General features: G+C 69.7%; 2 protein-coding genes across 3 annotated transcripts; one reads left to right on the top strand and one right to left on the bottom strand.

Annotated features, from left to right (window-relative positions):
* Positions 1-5,274: 5,274 nt before the first annotated feature.
* Positions 5,275-13,780, top strand: CRLF1 (cytokine receptor like factor 1). Of its 2 annotated transcripts, none has more exons than XM_068920205.1 (8): positions 5,275-5,466; positions 9,116-9,394; positions 10,199-10,328; positions 12,116-12,285; positions 12,542-12,699; positions 12,787-12,955; positions 13,209-13,391; positions 13,660-13,780. In XM_068920205.1, exons 1-8 carry the CDS (start codon positions 5,412-5,414, stop codon positions 13,674-13,676), a joined length of 1,161 nt encoding a protein of 386 aa, XP_068776306.1. In that variant the 5' UTR covers positions 5,275-5,411; the 3' UTR covers positions 13,677-13,780. The 2 variants fall into 2 exon arrangements, with proteins under 2 accessions (XP_068776306.1, XP_068776305.1); XM_068920204.1 differs by having other exon boundaries at positions 13,209-13,387; positions 13,660-13,757.
* Positions 13,781-14,353: 573 nt separating this feature from the next.
* REX1BD (required for excision 1-B domain containing) lies at positions 14,354-17,576 on the bottom strand. Its single transcript, XM_068920207.1, has 5 exons — positions 17,505-17,576; positions 16,140-16,222; positions 15,233-15,437; positions 15,055-15,143; positions 14,354-14,700 (listed from the first exon to the last, which is right to left on the bottom strand). Exons 1-5 carry the CDS (start codon positions 17,505-17,507, stop codon positions 14,628-14,630), a joined length of 453 nt encoding a protein of 150 aa, XP_068776308.1. The 5' UTR covers positions 17,508-17,576; the 3' UTR covers positions 14,354-14,627.
* Positions 17,577-17,590: the final 14 nt, after the last annotated feature.

The raw sequence follows: 17,590 nt of genomic DNA, 5'->3' as shown, positions 1-17,590 counted from the left end.
GCTCAGGGGGTGCAGGGGACCAGGGATGCAGAGGGGACAGGGGATGCAGAGGGATGTGGGGGCTCAGGGGGTGCAGGGCACCAGAGATGCAGAGGGGACAGGGGATGCAGAGGGATGTGGGGGGGCTCAGGGGGTGCAGGGGACCAGGGATGCCAAAGGGACAGAGGATGCAGGGGGATGTGGGGGCTCGGGGGGTGCAGGGCACCAGGGATGCAGAGGGGACAGGGGATGCAGGGGGATGTGGGGGCTCAGGGGGTGCAGGGCACCAGGGATGCCAAGGGGACAGGGGATGCAGGGGGATGTGTAGGGTTGGGGGATGCAGGGCACCAGGGATGCGGGAGACTAGAGATGCAGCGGGATGGGGGATGAAGGGAGATGGGGGAAGCAGGGGGGTGGGAGGTGCAGAGGGACTTGAGGGTGCAGGGAGACAGGAGGATGCAGGGGGATGTGGGGGGCTCGGAGGGTGCAGGGCACCAGGGATGCAAGGGGCTGGGGGATGCAGGGGGATGGCAGATGCAGGGGGACTGAGGGACGCAGGGGGAAGGGGGATGCAGGGGGACTGCAGGGTGCGGGGGTCCCAGCGGATGTAGGGGGACCGGGCGATGCCCTGGGACTGGCAAGTGCACTAGGACCAGGGGATGCACAGGGCCTGGGGATGCAGGGGAACTGGGGGGAGCAGAGGGACCGGAGGGTGCACGAGACCAGGAGGCCCAGAGAGATGGGGCACACGGGGACTAGGGGAGGCACTGGGACCAGGAGGGGACACAAGGACCGGGAGATGCACGAGGACCGGGAGATGCACGAGGACCAAGGGTGCAGGGGCACCAGAGGATGCGCGAGGACCAGGGAGCTCGAGGGACCGGGGATGCATTGCCACCAGCAGCACCCAGAAACCGAGGGGGAGCAGGAGGACTGGGGATCTGGGCTGGGGTGAGGCGGGAGCGGAGGGCCCCGAGGAGGGTCCCACCGCTGCTCCCCTGCCCCACGCGGCAGTGAGCCTCCCCGCATCCCCCCAACACGCAGGCCCCGGTTTGGGGCGGGCAGGCCGGCTGCGGGGCGCTGGGACCGGCCCGGGAGCCGCGGCGGCTGCGAGCCGCCCGCCGTTCCTGCGCACCGGGCCAGGAGCAGCCCCTGATCGAACAACTGCATGTCGGAGCACGGACGGCCCCGTCGGGCCGCGCATTCCTGCCTGATTATACGGCAGGCGCTGGGAGGGCCGGCGAGGCCGCGGAGCCGCCGGCGGAGGTGCTTTCCCCACCCAACGAGAGCAAAAAATCACCCGGGGGGGGGGCACGAGACGGCTCTGCAAAGGAGGAGGGACACGGTGCCCCAGGGCGATGCCGGCAGGCAGGGGGGGTCCCGGCTGGCTGCGGGGTCCCAGCAGCCGCACCGCCGCCTCGGGCAGCGCCGGCCGAGGCCGCAGGCGGGGGGAGCGCGCGGGGCCCCGCGCCAGCCAGTCCCGCCGGGGGGTGGGGGGGGGACAGCGGCAGGTTTCGGCCCCCGTGGCCGCGCGCGGGGCCAGGTGCCGGGCGAGGGACGCGTCCGAACAAGGGCGCGCGTTGTCGGGCTCTCCCCGACGCCCCAGATTTACAGCTTTTATTTCGCAGGGTTGAAACGGCGCCGGGCCGGCCTCGCGCTCGCCGCCTGTCGCCGCCGGGCCCCATTAGCCTTATTTATGGCAGCACCCCGAAGCGGGCTCGGCGGGAGGGCGAGGGCCGGGGGCTTTGCCTAATGGGGACCACATGGCCGGAGGGCAGGGAAGAGCGCGCCGGGCGCCGCGGGAAGGGCTCGGGGCCGCCGGGACGCAGCCGCCCGCCGCGGGAGCTGGCTCCCCTCCTCGCACCGATGCCCTCCGCCACCTCATTGCTCTCGTTCATCAAACCGGAGCCTGGAGCAAACGTGCTCCGGACGGGGCTGGTGCCGCTGCCGGCTTGGCTCCGGCTCGCCCTCCTCCTCGTCCTCCGCTTGGATCCCGGCCAGCCCCTCGGCCCCGCACCGGGGAGCAAACGGGGTAGTTCGGGGGCTGCCGCTGCAAATCACTGCTGCGCAGAGCCGGAGCCTGCACCCGTCCGCGGGCTCCCGCGCCCGGGCTCGCCCGGACGCCCCGGCTCTCCGTAACGCGCCCTGGCCCGAAGCGGCGCCGCGGAGGGAGCGGGCTCGCGCGGGCACCCTTCCCGCCGCACCTGGCGCGCGGCCGGCCCCGCCGCTTCGCCCTCCCCGCCTTCCCTCGCCTTTCAATAGGGAAAAGCCTTCCCAGGCAATAATATTCGAGTTGGCAAATATTTACTGCCGGGTAATTCCCGGCCCTCCCTCCTCCTCCTCCCACCACCCCTCTCCAGAAACACTCGATGCCTTTTGCATTTATCACAAGTGACCTACATTTCTCGCTGGGGCCTTTCGGGAGCCCACAGGCTGCCAGCAGGCCGGCCGGGGTGGCCCCCGCGAGGACACCCGGCCCCGGGCGACGCGGCCCCGCCGCAGCGCGGGCGGGCGGGCGGCTGCGCGGCTCCGTGCCCGGCCGCCGCACGGCACCCTGCTCCGCAGCAGTTGCCTCGAGACACCAGCAACCCGCCTGGCAGGACTGTTCGCGCTTCCCAGGGCGAACGGGGCCCGAAAGGTGCGGCCGCTCGCCGCGCTGCGAGGATGGGCTGCGCGCCGGGGTGGCACGGCAGGGGTTAAGCGGGTTATAAATTACCCACGGATGTGGAAATGTTACCGAGAAGAATATAAAGCAAACTCTGACTGCTGGATTCTTTGCATTTCTAGCCTCTTTATTTTTCCCACAGGTCACTTTAAAAGGATGCAGACAGTAATACGCGCAGCTCCGCTGCGGCTTTCCTTGGGCTTTTTTCTGGGTTGGCTTTTTTGGTTGTTGTCTTTTTTTACACCCTAGCCCTTGAGCCAGATGCTATCGCCGTCCAAGGACTTTATGGAGCAAGAGCTGCCTGGGAAATCAAGTAATTAGATTAAGCGGGGCTGCTAGGCCCCGCACGGGTAACGCGCGGGGCGGCGCTGGCGGGAGGCGACGGCGAGGCAGCCCCCGGGGCCGGACCCGCTCCCAGGAGTTGGGCCCAGGTCCGGGGGGCCGGCGCCGTCCCCTCGGCCGGACCCGGCGCCAACAAGCCGAGGGCGAAGCCCGGCCCCGAGCGTTCGGCGCCGAAATAGGGCAAAGAGGCCCTGGGAAGGGAGCCGGGGCTGTGCCGGGGGGGGGCACCGCCGCGGCCCCCGGGAGCCCGGCCGGTGCCTCCGCGTGCTCAGCGCTTTAAAGGTCACCGCGAACCACATCTGTTTTCCGACGGCCGCACTGACTCAGAGCGAGCGGGGAGAGGCGCGCGGTCATCGCCAGCAGCATCCTGCCGCCGGCGTCGCCCGGGGCCCCGTCCCGCCGCCCCGCTCCCAGCGCCAGCCTTGCCCAGCCCTGCTCCGCTGCCGGGGCCGAAACGCCGGAGCCGCCGGCGGGCAACGGGCCGTTTCCCCGCGGCGAAAGCCCCCGCGAGCCGAGCGGGGCAGGGTGGGTGGGCGGGCGGCAGCGCCCTTTCATCCCATCGTTCGCTCCAGGTGAGAAATGGAAAAGCTCGACCTGTCCGGCGTTGGGAAGGGGGGGGAAAAATCGGGAAGGATAAAGCAGACGTGGGGGAAAGCGGGGCTGGGAAGGCAGCGGCCCGGCGGCGCTCCTGGGCACGCGCTCTTCCTCGTGTCCCCTCCCGCTCTTCCTCGTGTCCCCTCCCGGCGGCTCCCGCGCGCAGAGCGGCTCCCCGGCAGCGCGAGACCCCGTCCCAGCCGCGATCCGCTCTGCCGGACTCCGACCGATTGGGTTGAAGTTTCCCGGGCTGGGTGCCTCCCCGAGGCTGACAGTTTTGGGAAATTTCAACAAAAACAGTTCAGCAGCTTCCAAAAACCAGAACGATGGGAAAAATACATTGTTTTCCCTTTTTTTCCCCCCCGTGTGTGTTTAAATCTAGGCAATCCCTTTGGAGGGTGCCTCGCACCTCCTTGCCCTGCACCGATTCCCATGGAGAGTGACCTCCCTCCCCGCACGCGCAGGGGCTCGTCCCTCACCCTGGCATCAGGGCAGCACAGACCGCCCCCCCCCCCAAGGCAGGGGCTGATCCTGTCCTGCACATCGGTGTCCCCCTTTGGGAGAGGCTCCCTGGGCCGCAGCGGTGTCCCCTGCCACCCCAGGGTCTGTCCCCACCCTGCTCCGAGCGGGCTCCGACGCGGCAGGGGGCCGTGGAGCCGAGCGGTGACGTCCCTCCTTGTCCCTCCAGGAGACCCCCAGCCCTGGACGCTCCCCACCCAGGGGGGCTCCCCATCGCTCCGGCCGCTAGGGAAGAACAGAAAGCAATGGGAGGGGATGGGCACGCGGGATGCAACGCAGAGCAAAGAGCAGGGCACGGGGCTGGGGGCGCGCAGGGGCGCCTGCGCCCGCTGGAGAACGTCACCCGGGCTGGAAACGGGCCTGGAGGGGCCAAGCTCTCGCCCCGCTCTGCTCCTCGACGGCAGGTACCGTCTGCCCGGGGAGCCCTCGGCGGCCTCCTGCCCTTGCTGCATCCGCGGAGGAGCAAGGCGGCGTGCGGCGCCCGGGGGGGGGCCTGCAGCACGGGACGGGTCCCCCCGCCCCGGCCGCCCCGTCTCACCTCCAGCCAAGCTCTGCCCTTAGCGCCTCGCTGCCTCGGGACCCCCGAGAGCAAACAGACACCAGCCCCAGGGGGAAGTTGAAGCCATCCAGGAGTTCCCCCCCACCACCCCAGCTTTTTTTCTTTTTTTTCATTTGTGGATTAAACAGGCTGTTGGGCTTGCTGGAAAACCTCGGGGTTGAATGGAAGACGCTGGGGCTTTCGCCAGAAAGAAAGAGCAACGATTTGCTTTCCGCGACCCAGCAGCTACGCTGTGCGCGGAGGGGGGAAGCCGGTGCCGGGGGGGCCGGGCGCGGCGGGGGCGGCGGCGGCGCCGCGTGTGCAGCGCCGAGCACGGCCGGGGAGCGGCCCGCGGCGGCGGCCCCGGGGGCGCGGGAGTGTCCGGGAAGGCTGCGCATGAGTCACCCGTGGGAAGGCGGCCCCGGGCCGGCTCTTACTCACCTACCGCGGGGTCTCCCGGGGGGGGGGGGGGGGGGAGCGGGGCACCGGCCGGGCCGGGCTGCGCAGCATCCCGCATCGGGCGTTGCAACCCAGCAGCACCGGCGACCCCCGCGCTGCTAGACGGCGAGCAGGAGCCGGGACACCGGGGCCCCGGGCCGGTGCCTTTCTGCCCCCCCGGGGGCGGGCCCGGGCCCGGGCCGGGCGGGGCGGGGCCAGGGCGGCATTTAGGGCTTTGGCAAGCGGGGCTGCTCAGACTTGCTCGGGACTTCCCCGGCCGCGTCGGTGCGCTCCGCCGTCCCGGGCACCGACGGGCACCGGAGCCCGGTAGCGGACATGCTGGCCCTGCTCCTGCTCTGCCTGCGCCTCCTCCGCGCCGAGCCGCTGGCCTGTAAGTACCGGGCGGCGGCCGCAAGGTGGGCACCGGCGGCGGTACCGTGCCCGGGGCGCCCGTCGGGGCCGGGGAGGGGCCGCCCGGGAGCCCCGGGAAAGGGGGGCGGCCAGGTCCCCCCCCCCGTCCCCTGCCGCCGGGGCGGGTGGCGGCGCCGCGGGGCGCGGAGCCTGCGCGGGCACCGCGAGCGGCGGGGGCATCGGCGGGCGGGTCGGGCCCGCTCGCTGCCGCCGGGACCGGAGCCGGCAGCGGGGCCGGGGTCCGGCCCGGCCGCACCTCGGGGCTCCGCTCCTGCCCGCGGACCTGCGTGTCGTGTCCCGCGGCGAACAATAGGGAACTCGCTTTATCCCCCCCGGTGGCGAGCAGCAGGGACCCCCCAGCCTCCTCCTTGCCCCCCGCGGTGAGCCATCGGGACCCCCCTTTCTGCCCCCCGGGGCGAGCACCAGGGACCCCCCTTCCTCTCCCCCACAGAGAACAATAGGTGAATCCTTTTCTTCTCCCCCCACCCCTGTCATTAAGGGTGTCAGGGAACCCCCTCCCTCCCCCCGGGAACAGTGACTGCCCCTGCTCCCCGTGGGGGTCGAGTTGCCCCTCTCTCCCCTGTCCTGAACAACGTGTCCTCCTCTCCCCCACCCAGGACAATAGAAGCCCCCTGTCCTCCATCCCGAGAACAATAGAGAACCCCTTCCTCGCCTGGAGAGCAGTTACCCCCCTCCCATGCCTGAGAACAACGAATCCCCCCTTCCCCCCCAGCCCCCCTTCTCCACCCTGAGAACAATGGAGAACCCCTTCCCCCCCAGAGAACAATGAATCCCCCCTTCTCCCCATCCAGAACAATAGGGACCACCCTCCCTTCCAGAACGCCATGGCTCCCCCCTGAACAATGGGAGTCCCTGGGAACAGGGGTCTTCACCCAGCTCTGCCCGCTGGGGGCTCCTGCCCTGTGGCAGCAAGTCTGGGCTGAGCCACCTGTGGGCTGAGCTCGGGCGGTCTCAGCGGCGGCGGGATCGGGGGTCCCCGCCTCGCCGCCGGCCCTGGGGCAGGGAGATGCGGGAGGGCTCCCGCCTCGCCGCAGGGCCGTAAACACAAATTAGCCTCCGTCCCGCAGTTGCCTTGGCCTTTCCCATAAGGCAAGAACGAAGGGAGGGAAAATTCCCTTTCCCTGCAGCAGGAAGTTCAGCTTCCTCTTCACGATGGGAATTTCTCAAGGCGATAGTTGCTCCGATGCACGAGCCGCTGGGGCCGAGAAAAGCCGTGCGGCTCGGCAGCTCCCGCGGCGCGGGCGCGAGGGACGCCGCGGGAGCCGTCCCCGCGCTGGCATGGGGCGCCGCGCACGCGGCCCCTTGGGGCCCGCCGGGGCTCGGGGAGTCGGTAGCGGGGGAGTACCAAGGAGCGATAATCGGGGCGGGAATTCCCAAAGCAGCTGTGCCAACACTGTGGCAAGGGAGCGAAAGCAGGCGGGGGGGGGGGGGGGGCGAGGAAAAACCAGCCAACAAAATCCCCGTTACGGGAGCCTCCAAACGGAGGCCGGCTTGCGACGGGCAGAGCAGGCGCCGAGCCCGGGCTGGGGGCGCTTCCCAGGCGCCGGAGGGGTTAATCCCGCTGGCGGTTCGGGGGCAATTTGGGATGGCTTCCCGCGGCGCGGAGGCTCCCGGGAGCCCCGCAGGCTGGGGGGCGGCCTCCGAAACCGGCGGCTCGGGCCGGATGGGCAGTTTTCCACCCCGTCCGTAGAGGATTTTGGGGGGGGGGGGGGGATTTTTGCCCCGTCGCATCCGAGGGGCGCAACGTGCGCCGGGCGAGCCCTCGGCGCGGGCGCGACGCGGTCGAAGCGAAGCCCGAGAGCGAGCGTCCCCTGCGTCGGGCTCCGTTGCGCTTGCTGGAACGGCGGGGCTTTCTCTCGTGCCTCCCCGGGCCCTCGGCTCGGAGAAATGCCCGTTGCCGAAAGGGAAGGCAAAAAGGGCAGCGGGAGGAAGCGGAGAAGGGGGGAGGCGCCTGGGGTAGCTGGCGGGCGTCGTGTCCGCCCGCGGACCTCGTCGCTTCAGATTTTTACGGAGCTTTAAGTGCATTTTTTTTTTTTGCAGAATTCAAGGCTACACAAACTCCTTTTGTTTCCCCTTTTTGGACTCTTTGGGACTTTCTTTTTAAAAATCTTTGCAGGTCTTAATAAATCTTTAACTGATCTCAAATGCTTTTTTTATCAGCGGGTTTTGCTTTTCTTTCCCAGCCGCTTAAAACGCTGATATAAAAATGAAATGAAATCCGGCCATTCGAAAGGAAAGCGTAAACGTTCCTGACACCTTGGAAATGTGGTTTTACTTTATAGCATTACTTAGCACCTGATCAGCATTTTTTTTTTAATAGGAAAGCAATAAAACTTCTAGCAGGTATTTTAGTTGCGAGTTGCACATTCCTCTCGCCGACTGTGTCTCTCCGGCCCTTTCCTCTCCAATCTGAAAACTTCACACTTTTCCCTTTTAAAACACATGTTCGTCGCCGTGTCTGCGCGTAGACGGGGGGGGGCAAACACAGCAGGAGAAATCGGCCCCTCCGGCCGCTCCCGCGCGGGGAGGACGGGAAACGTGTCCGTTTTTACGGCGCTCGTATGTGTTTTGGGCGCTGTTTAGATTAAGATTTACTAGAATTAGGGCCCGGAGCGGCGGTTCTCGCGCAGCGCCGGGACCCCCTTCTCCCCCCCCCCCTTGCAGCCCTCCGGGGTTTGGGGGCGGCGCGGAGAGCCGAAGCCCCCCGACGGGGCCGCCCCGGGGCACGGCAGCGCCCGACCTGCCGGCAGCCGCCCGCTCGTGCGCCGCCGCCGCTGAAAGCCGAGACGGCGGCGGGAGGTCGGAGGGGAGAAGGTCGGAGCGGGTTTTTTCCGGCCGGCGACTGGCGCGATTAGGGTGGCACGTGCGGGCTCCGGCGGCCCCTCGACGCTGGCGGAGCCCGCCGGGGTGGGGGGGAAGGAGGCGGCGAGGGCGCCGGGGAGCCCGTGTCACCCCCCCCACCCCGGTGCCGCCTGTCACTCGTGGGTTTTTTCCTTTTTTTCCCCTCTTTTTTCCTTTTTTCTTTCTTTTTCTGCCCCCCCGCCGCGATCACGTTTGCAGCTCCGCACGTAACCTTGCGCTTTGCAAAAATAAACTTGTTTTCTACGAAGCGCCTCGACGGAGGGATTTCGGCGCAGCCCCCCCCCCCTTTCCCCCCCTCCACCGCGTCGAAAAAACAAAGCAAACCAAGCGCAACTGCACGCGAATGCCGGGGTGCCCCTGGGAGGGGGCCGGGGGGGGGGTCCGCCTTGTGCAGCGCTCGCTGGGGGGGCCGGCAGCAAGGGGGGGTCAAAAGCAAAAAAAAAAGGCAAAAAAACCCCCAAAAAGGCAAAGTTTCCCCAGTTGCTTTTGAAATCCGGTTGTTGCAAAAAAAAACATTTAAAAAGCCGCAGCCCGGCCGCGGGAAACGGCAGCGCGGCCGAAGGAGGAGCGACGGAGCTGCCGGGGGCGGCGGGGAGCACCCCGACGCTGCCGCAGCCTCCCCGCCGTCCCGACCGCGGCGCTCGCTCGGCGAGCCCGGAGCCGTCGGCTCTGCTGCGCCCTGAGGGTTTTTTTTCCCTTTTTTTTTTTTGTCTTCTCCCCCCTGCTTTTCGTTTTCCTCGCCGCAGACCCTGCAGTCATTTCGCCCCAGGACCCCACGCTGCTGATCGGCTCCTCGCTGGTCGCCACGTGCACGGTGAGCGCCGACTCGCACCTGAGAGCCGAGGACCTGTACTGGACGCTCAACGGCCGGCGGCTGCCCGCCGCCTCCTACGCGGCCCTGGGCGCCACCACGCTCAGCGTGGCCCTCGCCCGCCTCAACGGCTCCAAGCAGCAGTCCGGCGACAACCTCGTGTGTCACAGCCGCGACGGCAGCATCCTGGCCGGCTCCTGCCTCTACGTCGGACGTACGTGCGCGCCGGTGCGGCAGCGGGTGCACGTCCCCGGGGTCTGGGCTGCTTTTTTGGTTTTGCATTTCTGCTCTCTCTTTGGTTTTGCATTTCTGCTCTCTCTTTGGTTTTGCATTTCTGCTCTCTCTTTTTTTTTTTTTGTTTTGCATTTCTACCTCTTCTTGCATTTTTGCATTTTTACTTTTTTTTGCATTTCTGCTTTTTGGCCTAGCAGGCGCCGAGGCCGGGGGCAGTCCCGTGGCACACCCGGCTCCAGGTTTTTGTTGGTGGTGGGGTGTGTTTTTTTTTTTTTCTCCTGTAAGGAGGAGCGGCGGCTCGGAGCAGCATCGCAGGAGGAATTTGCAGCGAGCGAAGGCGGGCGCCCGCCTTGGAGCGGGGCCAGGCGCGAGGATCGGCACCCCCGGCTCTTGTCAAAACGGGCCTCGGGCTTGCGACGGCCACAAGGCGCTCGGCGGGACGCGGTTCGGCGCGGGCCGGCTTCGCAGCGCGCGCCCGCCCCGGCCCGCAGCGCCTCGCAGCCCGGAGCCTGCTTTGGCAGCTCTTGCTGAAATTACAGTTGTCTGAATCAATAATCGTAAGATTTTATCTCGGGCTATTTTAAGGACGGTTCTATGTCCTGAGAATACAGAGGCTTAACTGGGAACAGAGCTTTTTTTTTTTCCCCCCCCACCCCTCCGCCGCCGTCATCGTCGTCCCCGAAAGGAAACGGCCCGGGAGGCCGGCCCGGCGCCGGGGTGATGGGCTCGGGGCAGGGCCGGCGCTGGCGCTGCCGCAGCCCCGGCTGCTTCTCTCCTCTCCCAGTGCCCCCGGAGAAGCCGGTCAACATCACCTGCTGGTCCAAGAACATGAAGGACCTGACGTGCAGATGGGCGCCGGGCACGGAGGGGGAGACCTTCCTGCACACCAACTACACCCTGAAGTACAAGCTCAGGTAGCGCCGCCGGCGGCTCCGCTTAATTCCCGTCGTTCTCAACAACGCGAGCGCGGGATTTAAGGGCTCGCGGGGAGGGGAGCCGGGGAACGGGGAGCTTTACGCCTCCCGGCCGCCGCTTCGAGACCTGCCCGCCAGCTGGGAAGCGTTGGGTGGCCTGCCCGTGAAACGAGTTGCGCGGGGTCTCAGCCCGGCTCCCGCGGGGCGAGGCGAGCAGCGTCGCCCGGGCGGTGGTGGAGGCAGGCGAGGGGGGCCGCGGTGAGCGCTGGGACCGAGCGGCCCCGTCTCTCGGGCAGGCGCGAGCGCCGCTGGCAGCCGGCCACGCGCTGTACGTGCTCTGGAGGAGGTTAAGAAAAAGTTTTTGTGGCTAAAGCATCGCTCGAGGAATCCGGTCCCGAGCTCTATTCCGGGCAGGGGAAGGGAGTCGGGGGCCGGCGGGGGTTAAGGCGCCGCGAGCGCCGGGCTCCGGCCCCAGCGCTTCACCTGGCGCCGGGCAGCGCTTCGCGCGAGGGGGCCGGCGGGGCTGGCCCGCCGCCAGCCGGGCTGAGGGATCTCATCTGGGAGCCGCCGCGCGGCCCCGGGGCCAGGCACCGCGCAAGCTGCAAGTGTCTCCGGCCGCCGCACGAACAGCAGACGTCAGCCCGGGGCCGGTAATCTAACACCTTGCGAGCACATTGCTGACAGTATTAAATGGCAGATAAATGAATCACAGTCCCCGTTCGGAGCCGTTATTTCCTTCATGTAAACGTGCAGCGTGCAGGACGGAGAGGCAGGTGGCCGGCGGGTTTAGCCTGGCCGTGCCGCTGCCCGCGGTGCCGTTGCAGGGCCGCGGTTCCCCTGGGGCGCCCAGCGGCACCCATGGTGCGGTTGCACGGCCGGTTTCAGCCGTGGTTCCCACGGGGTGCCCGGTGGTTCCCGGGGTGCTGTTGCACGGCCGTGGGTCCCACGGGGTGTTCAGTGCTTCTAGGGTGCTGTTGCAGGGCCGTGGTTCCCATGGGGGCCCAGTTGGGTCCCGGGGTCCCATTGCATGGCCATAGTTCCTATGGGGTGCTCGGTTGGGTCCCAGGGTGCCGTTGCACGGCCGTGGGTCCCACGGGGTGCCCAGTTGGGTCCCAGGGTGCCGTTACACGGCCGTGGGTCCCACGGGGTGCCCAGTTGGGTCCCAGGGTGCCGTTACACGGCCGTGGGTCCCACGGGGTGCCCAGTTGGGTCCCAGGGTGCGTTTGCACGGCCGTGGGTCCCACGGGGTGCCCGTGGTGCCCGCGGTGCCGTTGCACGGCCGTGGGTCCCACGGGGTGCCCAGTTGGGTCCCAGGGTGCCGTTGCACGGCCGTGGGTCCCACGGGGTGCCCAGTTGGGTCCTTGGGTGCGTTTGCACGGCCGTGGGTCCCACGGGGTGCCCGGTGGTGCCCGCGGTGCCGTTGCACGGCCGTGGGTCCCACGGGGTGCCCAGTTGGGTCCCAGGGTGCCGTTGCACGGCCGTGGGTCCCACGGGGTGCCCAGTTGGGTCCTTGGGTGCGTTTGCACGGCCGTGGGTCCCACGGGGTGCCCAGTTGGGTCCTTGGGTGCGTTTGCACGGCCGTGGGTCCCATGGGGTGCCCAGTTGGGTCCTTGGGTGCGTTTGCACGGCCGTGGGTCCCACGGGGTGCCCAGTTGGGTCCCAGGGTGCGTTTGCACGGCCGTGGGTCCCACGGCGTGCCCGGTGGTGCCCGCGGTGCCGTTGCACGGCCACCGTCTCGGCCGCGGTTCCCGCGGGGCGCCCGGCACTCACCGCACGCCCGCTCGCAGGTGGTACGGCCGCGACAACACGTGCCAGGAGTACCACACCGCGGGGCCCTACTCCTGCCACATCCCCAAGGACCTGGCCCTCTTCACGCCCTACGAGATCTGGGTGGAGGCGTCCAACAGGCTGGGGGTGGCCGTGTCCGACGTGGTCATGCTGGACATCCTCGACGTGGGTGAGCCCGCTCCCGCGGCTGCGCCTGGCCGATGCCGATGCCTCGCGGGGCGACGCGCGGATCCGATCCCGGGCTCACGCCGCCGCTGCTCCCTCCGCGGGGAGGAAGCAGGAAATGGGCGATATGTGAGCAGAATTGCTCCTAATCTAATTAGGATGTTTCTCCGAGTTTTCCTCGAGGCATCTGCGGCTCCTTAACCCCGTCGGCCCCGCGGCGGGCGAGAGGCGCCCCGCGCGAGCCCTGCCCTCTCCCGCAGTGACCACGGACCCGCCGCCGGACGTGCACGTGAGCCGCGTGGGCGACCTGGAGGACCAGCTGAGCGTGCGCTGGAGCTCGCCCCCGGCCCTCAAGGATTTCCTCTTCCAAGCCAAGTACCAGATCCAGTACCGCGTGGAGGACAGCTCGGAGTGGAAGGTGGGTCGGGGGCTCCCGGCGGCGCCCCGGGGCCGCCCGCGCTGCCCGCTCGCCCTCCTTTCTCCCCCCCCCCCCCCCCCCCCGCAGGTGGTGGACGACGTGGGCAACCAGACGTCGTGCCGCCTGGCCGGGCTCCGGCCCGGCACCGTCTACTTCGTCCAAGTGCGCTGTAACCCCTTCGGCATCTACGGCTCCAAGAAAGCCGGCATCTGGAGCGACTGGAGCAACCCCACGGCCGCCTCCACCCCCCGGAGCGGTGAGCGCGGGCCGGGGCGCGCGGGGGGCTCCCCCCTTCCCCGCGCGCGGGACGTGCGCAGCGGCTGTTCCCCGCTCCGTGCCCGGCACCTGGATTTCTTGCAAAGGAGCCAATTCGGAGCTCTTATTTCCCAGGCGGGAGCCGGAGCGCCGCTCGTTTCCCTAGCTCGCTGGGCGCCGGGGTCCCCCGGCGGCACGTTCGCGCGGGCAGCGCCGGGGCGCTGGCCGCGCCGCTCACCCCGCTGTCCCCGCAGAGCGGGCGGCGGGCGGCTGCGACCCCAAGGGCGGCGAGCAAAACACGACGCTGCGGCGGGAGCTGAAGCAGTTCTTCGGCTGGGTGAAGAAGCACGCCTACGGCTGCTCCAACCTCAGCATCAAGCTCTACGACCAGTGGCGCGTGTGGCTGCAGAAATCGCACAAAACACGGAACCAGGTAGGTAAGGAGCCTTTTTGCACTTGTTTCTCTTCTCCCTCCCCCTGATGCCAGCTCCCGGCGCATGCGGGATGCTCCTGGCACGGCAGGATGCTCCTGGCGCATGCGGGATGCTCCTGGCACGGCAGGATGCTCCGGGTCCCGCGGGACGCTCCCGGCGCGTGCGGGATGCTCCCAGCACGGCAGGATGCTCCCGGCGCGTGCGGGACGCTCCGGGTCCCGCGGGACGCTCCCGGCCGCGGCCTCGAAGCAGGGCTGCGCTCTCTTTGCAGGTTCTACCCGGCGATAAGTTGTAGCCCCCGCGGCGCTGAGCGCCGGCAGGACGGCAGGCGGCGGTGGCGGCGCCCGCCCGGGGCCACCCGCGTCCTGGCCGGGGCGGCCGGCAGCTCGGCGGCCCCCTCGCCCGGCCCGGCCCCGCTCCGCGCCGGCTCCCGGAGGTTTTGTCCGCCCGCCGCGAGCCGGAGCGGGGCTGCGGTGGCCCGGCGCGCCGCGCGGGGCCGGGGCCGCGGGCGAGCGCCTGCGCGAGGGGGGTCCAGCCCCGGGGAGCCACGCGGGCCGCTTTGAGACGGATTGGGTTCGCCCAGCGCCTGCTCTCGTTTTGATTCAAACCAGCCTCATTTTGGTTACGTTTCAGTCAATTAGGAACAGATTTAAGCTTAATGCCAATAAACCTCTCAAACCCCGCCGGGGCCTGCGTCAGCGGAGCGAGCGGCGGCGCGCGGGGCCGAGGACGCAGCGGGCGGCCCAAGGCCAGCGCGCGGGGGGCTCGCGGGACCGAGCCGGGCTGCACCGGCCCCGCGGCCCAGCACCTTCTCCGGAGGGTTTTGCACCCAAATGTGGCCGGTGCCCCCCCGGCGCCCAGCCCTCCGGCCGCGTGCGCGCTCAGGTCCGGCCTGGCCTCTCCGCCTGCGCTTGGGCCCCGGCAGCCCCCCAAATCGCCCTCCTTTAGACCACGCGACAGCCTGCTCCGCGGCGACGTGTTTATTGGGGGACGCGGGGCGCCCGTCCCTGCCGGCTCGGGACGGGGGACTCCCGAGGGGCGTTTTGGGTGCAGCATCGCAGGGACCCCGCTGTTCCCGGGGCGGCTTCTCCATCCCTTTCGCCCCGAGGAAGGGTGGGGGGCAGGCGAGCCGGCCCCCCGGCGCGGAGGTGCCCACCTGCGCGGGGGCGAGCGGGGCCCCCGCGCCGCGGGCAGCGCCCCGCCGCCCGGCCCCTCCTGCCGTTCCCACGGGGACACCCATCACTCGGCTTCTTCCGAATCGTACTTGAGGTCCTGGAGAATTTCGCTGATTGCCTCAATGGTTTTAATTAGCCTAGGAGAGCGGATGGAAACTATAAATAAAGCCCATATGGAGCGTATTAGCTGGGCCGCCTCGCGTTCCCCGCGCTGTTTATGAAACACTCAGCCCGGGGAGGCGGACAGGACCGCGGCCGGGCGGCATCGCCAAACAACCCCCGGGGCTGCGACCGCCAGCGCTTTTGAAGGCACCAGCTGGGCCCCCTTCGGCCCCGCGCCGGCGGGGAAGGGGCGGCCGTGCCCCGGGAAGGATGCGGGGGGCCCCTCCGCCCTCCCCGTCCCGCAGGGGCTCCCGGCGCCCCTTTTGCCGCTGGATGCCACGGCGGAGATGGCAGCGCCGGGAGCTCGTGCCCGCTCGGTTGCCACCTACCTGTGCTTGAGCTCCCGCACCTCCTGCTGATGGGCGTCCACGCCGGGCTGGTCCTGCGCGCGCTGCCTGGCCAGCTGGAGCTGCGCCGTCTGCGGGGGCGACGAGAGGGAGCTGAGCCCACCCAGCACCGCTGCCGCCGGCCCCCGGTGCGCCCCCACCTCCCGGCTCCGGCTCTCACCAGCTGCAGCTTCTCCTGCTCGCGCTCCTGGATGCGGCCGAGGTGCTGGGCCAGCTCGGGGCGGCCGTGCTCCTCCTGCAGCCGCCCCTTGATCTGCAGGATCTCCCGGGAGATGCCGCTGAAGGCCAGCGTGATCTCGTGCACCAGCTGCCGGTAGCGCGGGAAGTCATAGCGGGGCGCGCTGCTCAGGTACGCCCGGTGGCCCCTGGGGACAGCCGCCGTCACCTGCCACCGGCCCCGGCGCAGGGCTGAGCCCCGACGCTCGGCGCGACCCGGCAGGCAGCGCGGGGAGGGTCTGCCCGCTCAGCCCTTCAGCCCCGTTATTGAATTAGCGGCTATTTCCTCCTCCGCGGCTGCCCTTCCCCAGGAAGGCCTTGTTACCCGCGATTGCTCCCAGGCCCGGCAGCTTAACCTCTCGCTCACGTTTGGGGTTGGGGGTTTTTTTGGGGCTTTTTTTTTTTTTTTTTTGGTTCATTTGCAAGCCAGGGTCCCGGGAAGTAAATCATCTCCTGTCTGTTGCTAAAATAGGACACAGGTGTCTGGTGCGGCGCGTCCCCTTTGCCAGCTGGAGCTCATCAGCCGCCTGCCGGGGCTGCAGGCAGCGAGCGGCAGCTGCTCTTCCCCAGCAGCCTCTTCCCGCGAGGATGCAAAACCGGGGCCGGGGCCGGGGGTGGCAGAGCCTGGGGCTGCTCGAGGGCAGGTTTGGGCATCCCCTGCCCTGGGGTACGGATGCTCCGGGCCGGTCCCTGCTCTGGCAGCATCAGCAGAGCGCCGGGCACGCAGGTGGGAGAGGATGGGGAAATCGTCCGGGAATTGCTGCAGAGCGGCTCGGCGCAGCCCGTCCCTTCCCCGTTAGCCGCCGGGCTGAGCCCTGGCGCCGCTCGGCACGGCCGCGGGCGGTACTCACTCCTCGAAGAGCCGGTAGGCCTCCACGCGCTCGCCCTGCAGAGCGTAGAAACGCCGCAGCAGCGCCTTCACGGCGTCGTCCGTCTGCGGGGAGAGAAGGGAGGCGACGGCCGTGGCCCGGCGGCAGCAGGCAAAACCCCGCGGGCGAGGAAGGGCATGGCGGCGGCGGCCGTTGCGGGAGCTGGTTTCTCTCCCGTGCGCGCGCGCGTGGGATTTGGTGGGTTTTTTTTTTTTTTTTTAATTCCCCTCTTTTCCTCCGCGTCCCGGCCCGTTAACGGCGGTGGGTCTCGCCCCGCTACCGGGGGCCTCGAGTTGCCCGCCGGGCGCGGGGCCGGCCACCGAGGGGTCCCGGAGCCGCTCCCACGGGAGCCGAGCGCTGGAGCGGCGCCGGCGCGCGGGGCCGGGGTCTGGCCGGGCAGCGGTACCGGCACCCCCGGGCGGCGTGCGCGTGGACCGGCAGCCACGGAGGCGCGTGCGCGCTGGGGACCGGGCGGGCGCCAGGCCCCTCCTCGGGTGCGTCCGTGCACGCAGGCGGCACCGGGACCCTCCCAGCCCCGTGAGCAGGGGGCTGCACCGGGATCCCCCCCCCCCAAAACAGACCTTCCTGGGCACGTGGACCGGTACCGGGATCCTCCCCTTGCCCCCCACCCCGTGCACGTGGCCCGGTACCGGGATCCTCCCCTTCACCCCCCCCCCGTGCATGTGGCCCGGTACCGGGACCCCCCCCTAGCCCTGTGCACACGGTCCGGTACCAGGACCTCCCCCCCCCATCCCATCCACACGGCCCGGTACCGGAACCCCCCCCCATCCCGTCCACGCGGCCTGGTACCGGGACCCCCCCCCATCCCGTCCACACGGCCCGGTACCGGGACCCCCCCCCATCCCGTCCACGCGGCCCGGTACCGGGGACCCCCCCCCATCCCGTCCACGCTGCCCGGTACCGGGACCTCCCTCCCCACCCGGTGCACGCGGCCCGGTACCGAGACCCCCCCCCTCCATCCCGTCCACGCGGCCTGGTACCGGGGACCCCCCCCCATCCCGTCCACGCTGCCCGGTACCGGGACCTCCCTCCCCACCCGGTGCACGCGGCCCGGTACCGAGACCCCCCCCTCCATCCCGTCCACGCGGCCCGGTACCGGGGACCCCCCCCCATCCCGTCCACGCGGCCCGGTACCGGGACCTCCCTCCCCACCCCGTGCACGCGGCCCGGTACCGGGACCCCCCCCCCCATCCCGTCCACGCGGCCCGGTACCGGGACCTCCCTCCCCACCCCGTGCACGCGGCCCGGTACCGAGACCCCCCCGCCCACGTGGGCCCGGAGCGGCGGGTGCCGGTGCCCACGGGCCGCCCCGCCGCCGCCGCTCACCATGGCCCGCGGCCCGGCCCGGCCCGCTCCCGGCGCGGCGGCGGCGGCCCCGGTACGCGCAGGCCCGGCGGGGCGCGGAGGCGGAG

The sequence above is a fragment of the Struthio camelus genome, chromosome 26 (genome assembly GCF_040807025.1).
Source record: "Struthio camelus isolate bStrCam1 chromosome 26, bStrCam1.hap1, whole genome shotgun sequence".
Classification (NCBI taxonomy): Eukaryota; Metazoa; Chordata; class Aves; order Struthioniformes; family Struthionidae; genus Struthio; species Struthio camelus.
Note: the sequence above shows the minus strand (reverse complement) of the source record. Positions and strands in the feature narration are given on the sequence as shown.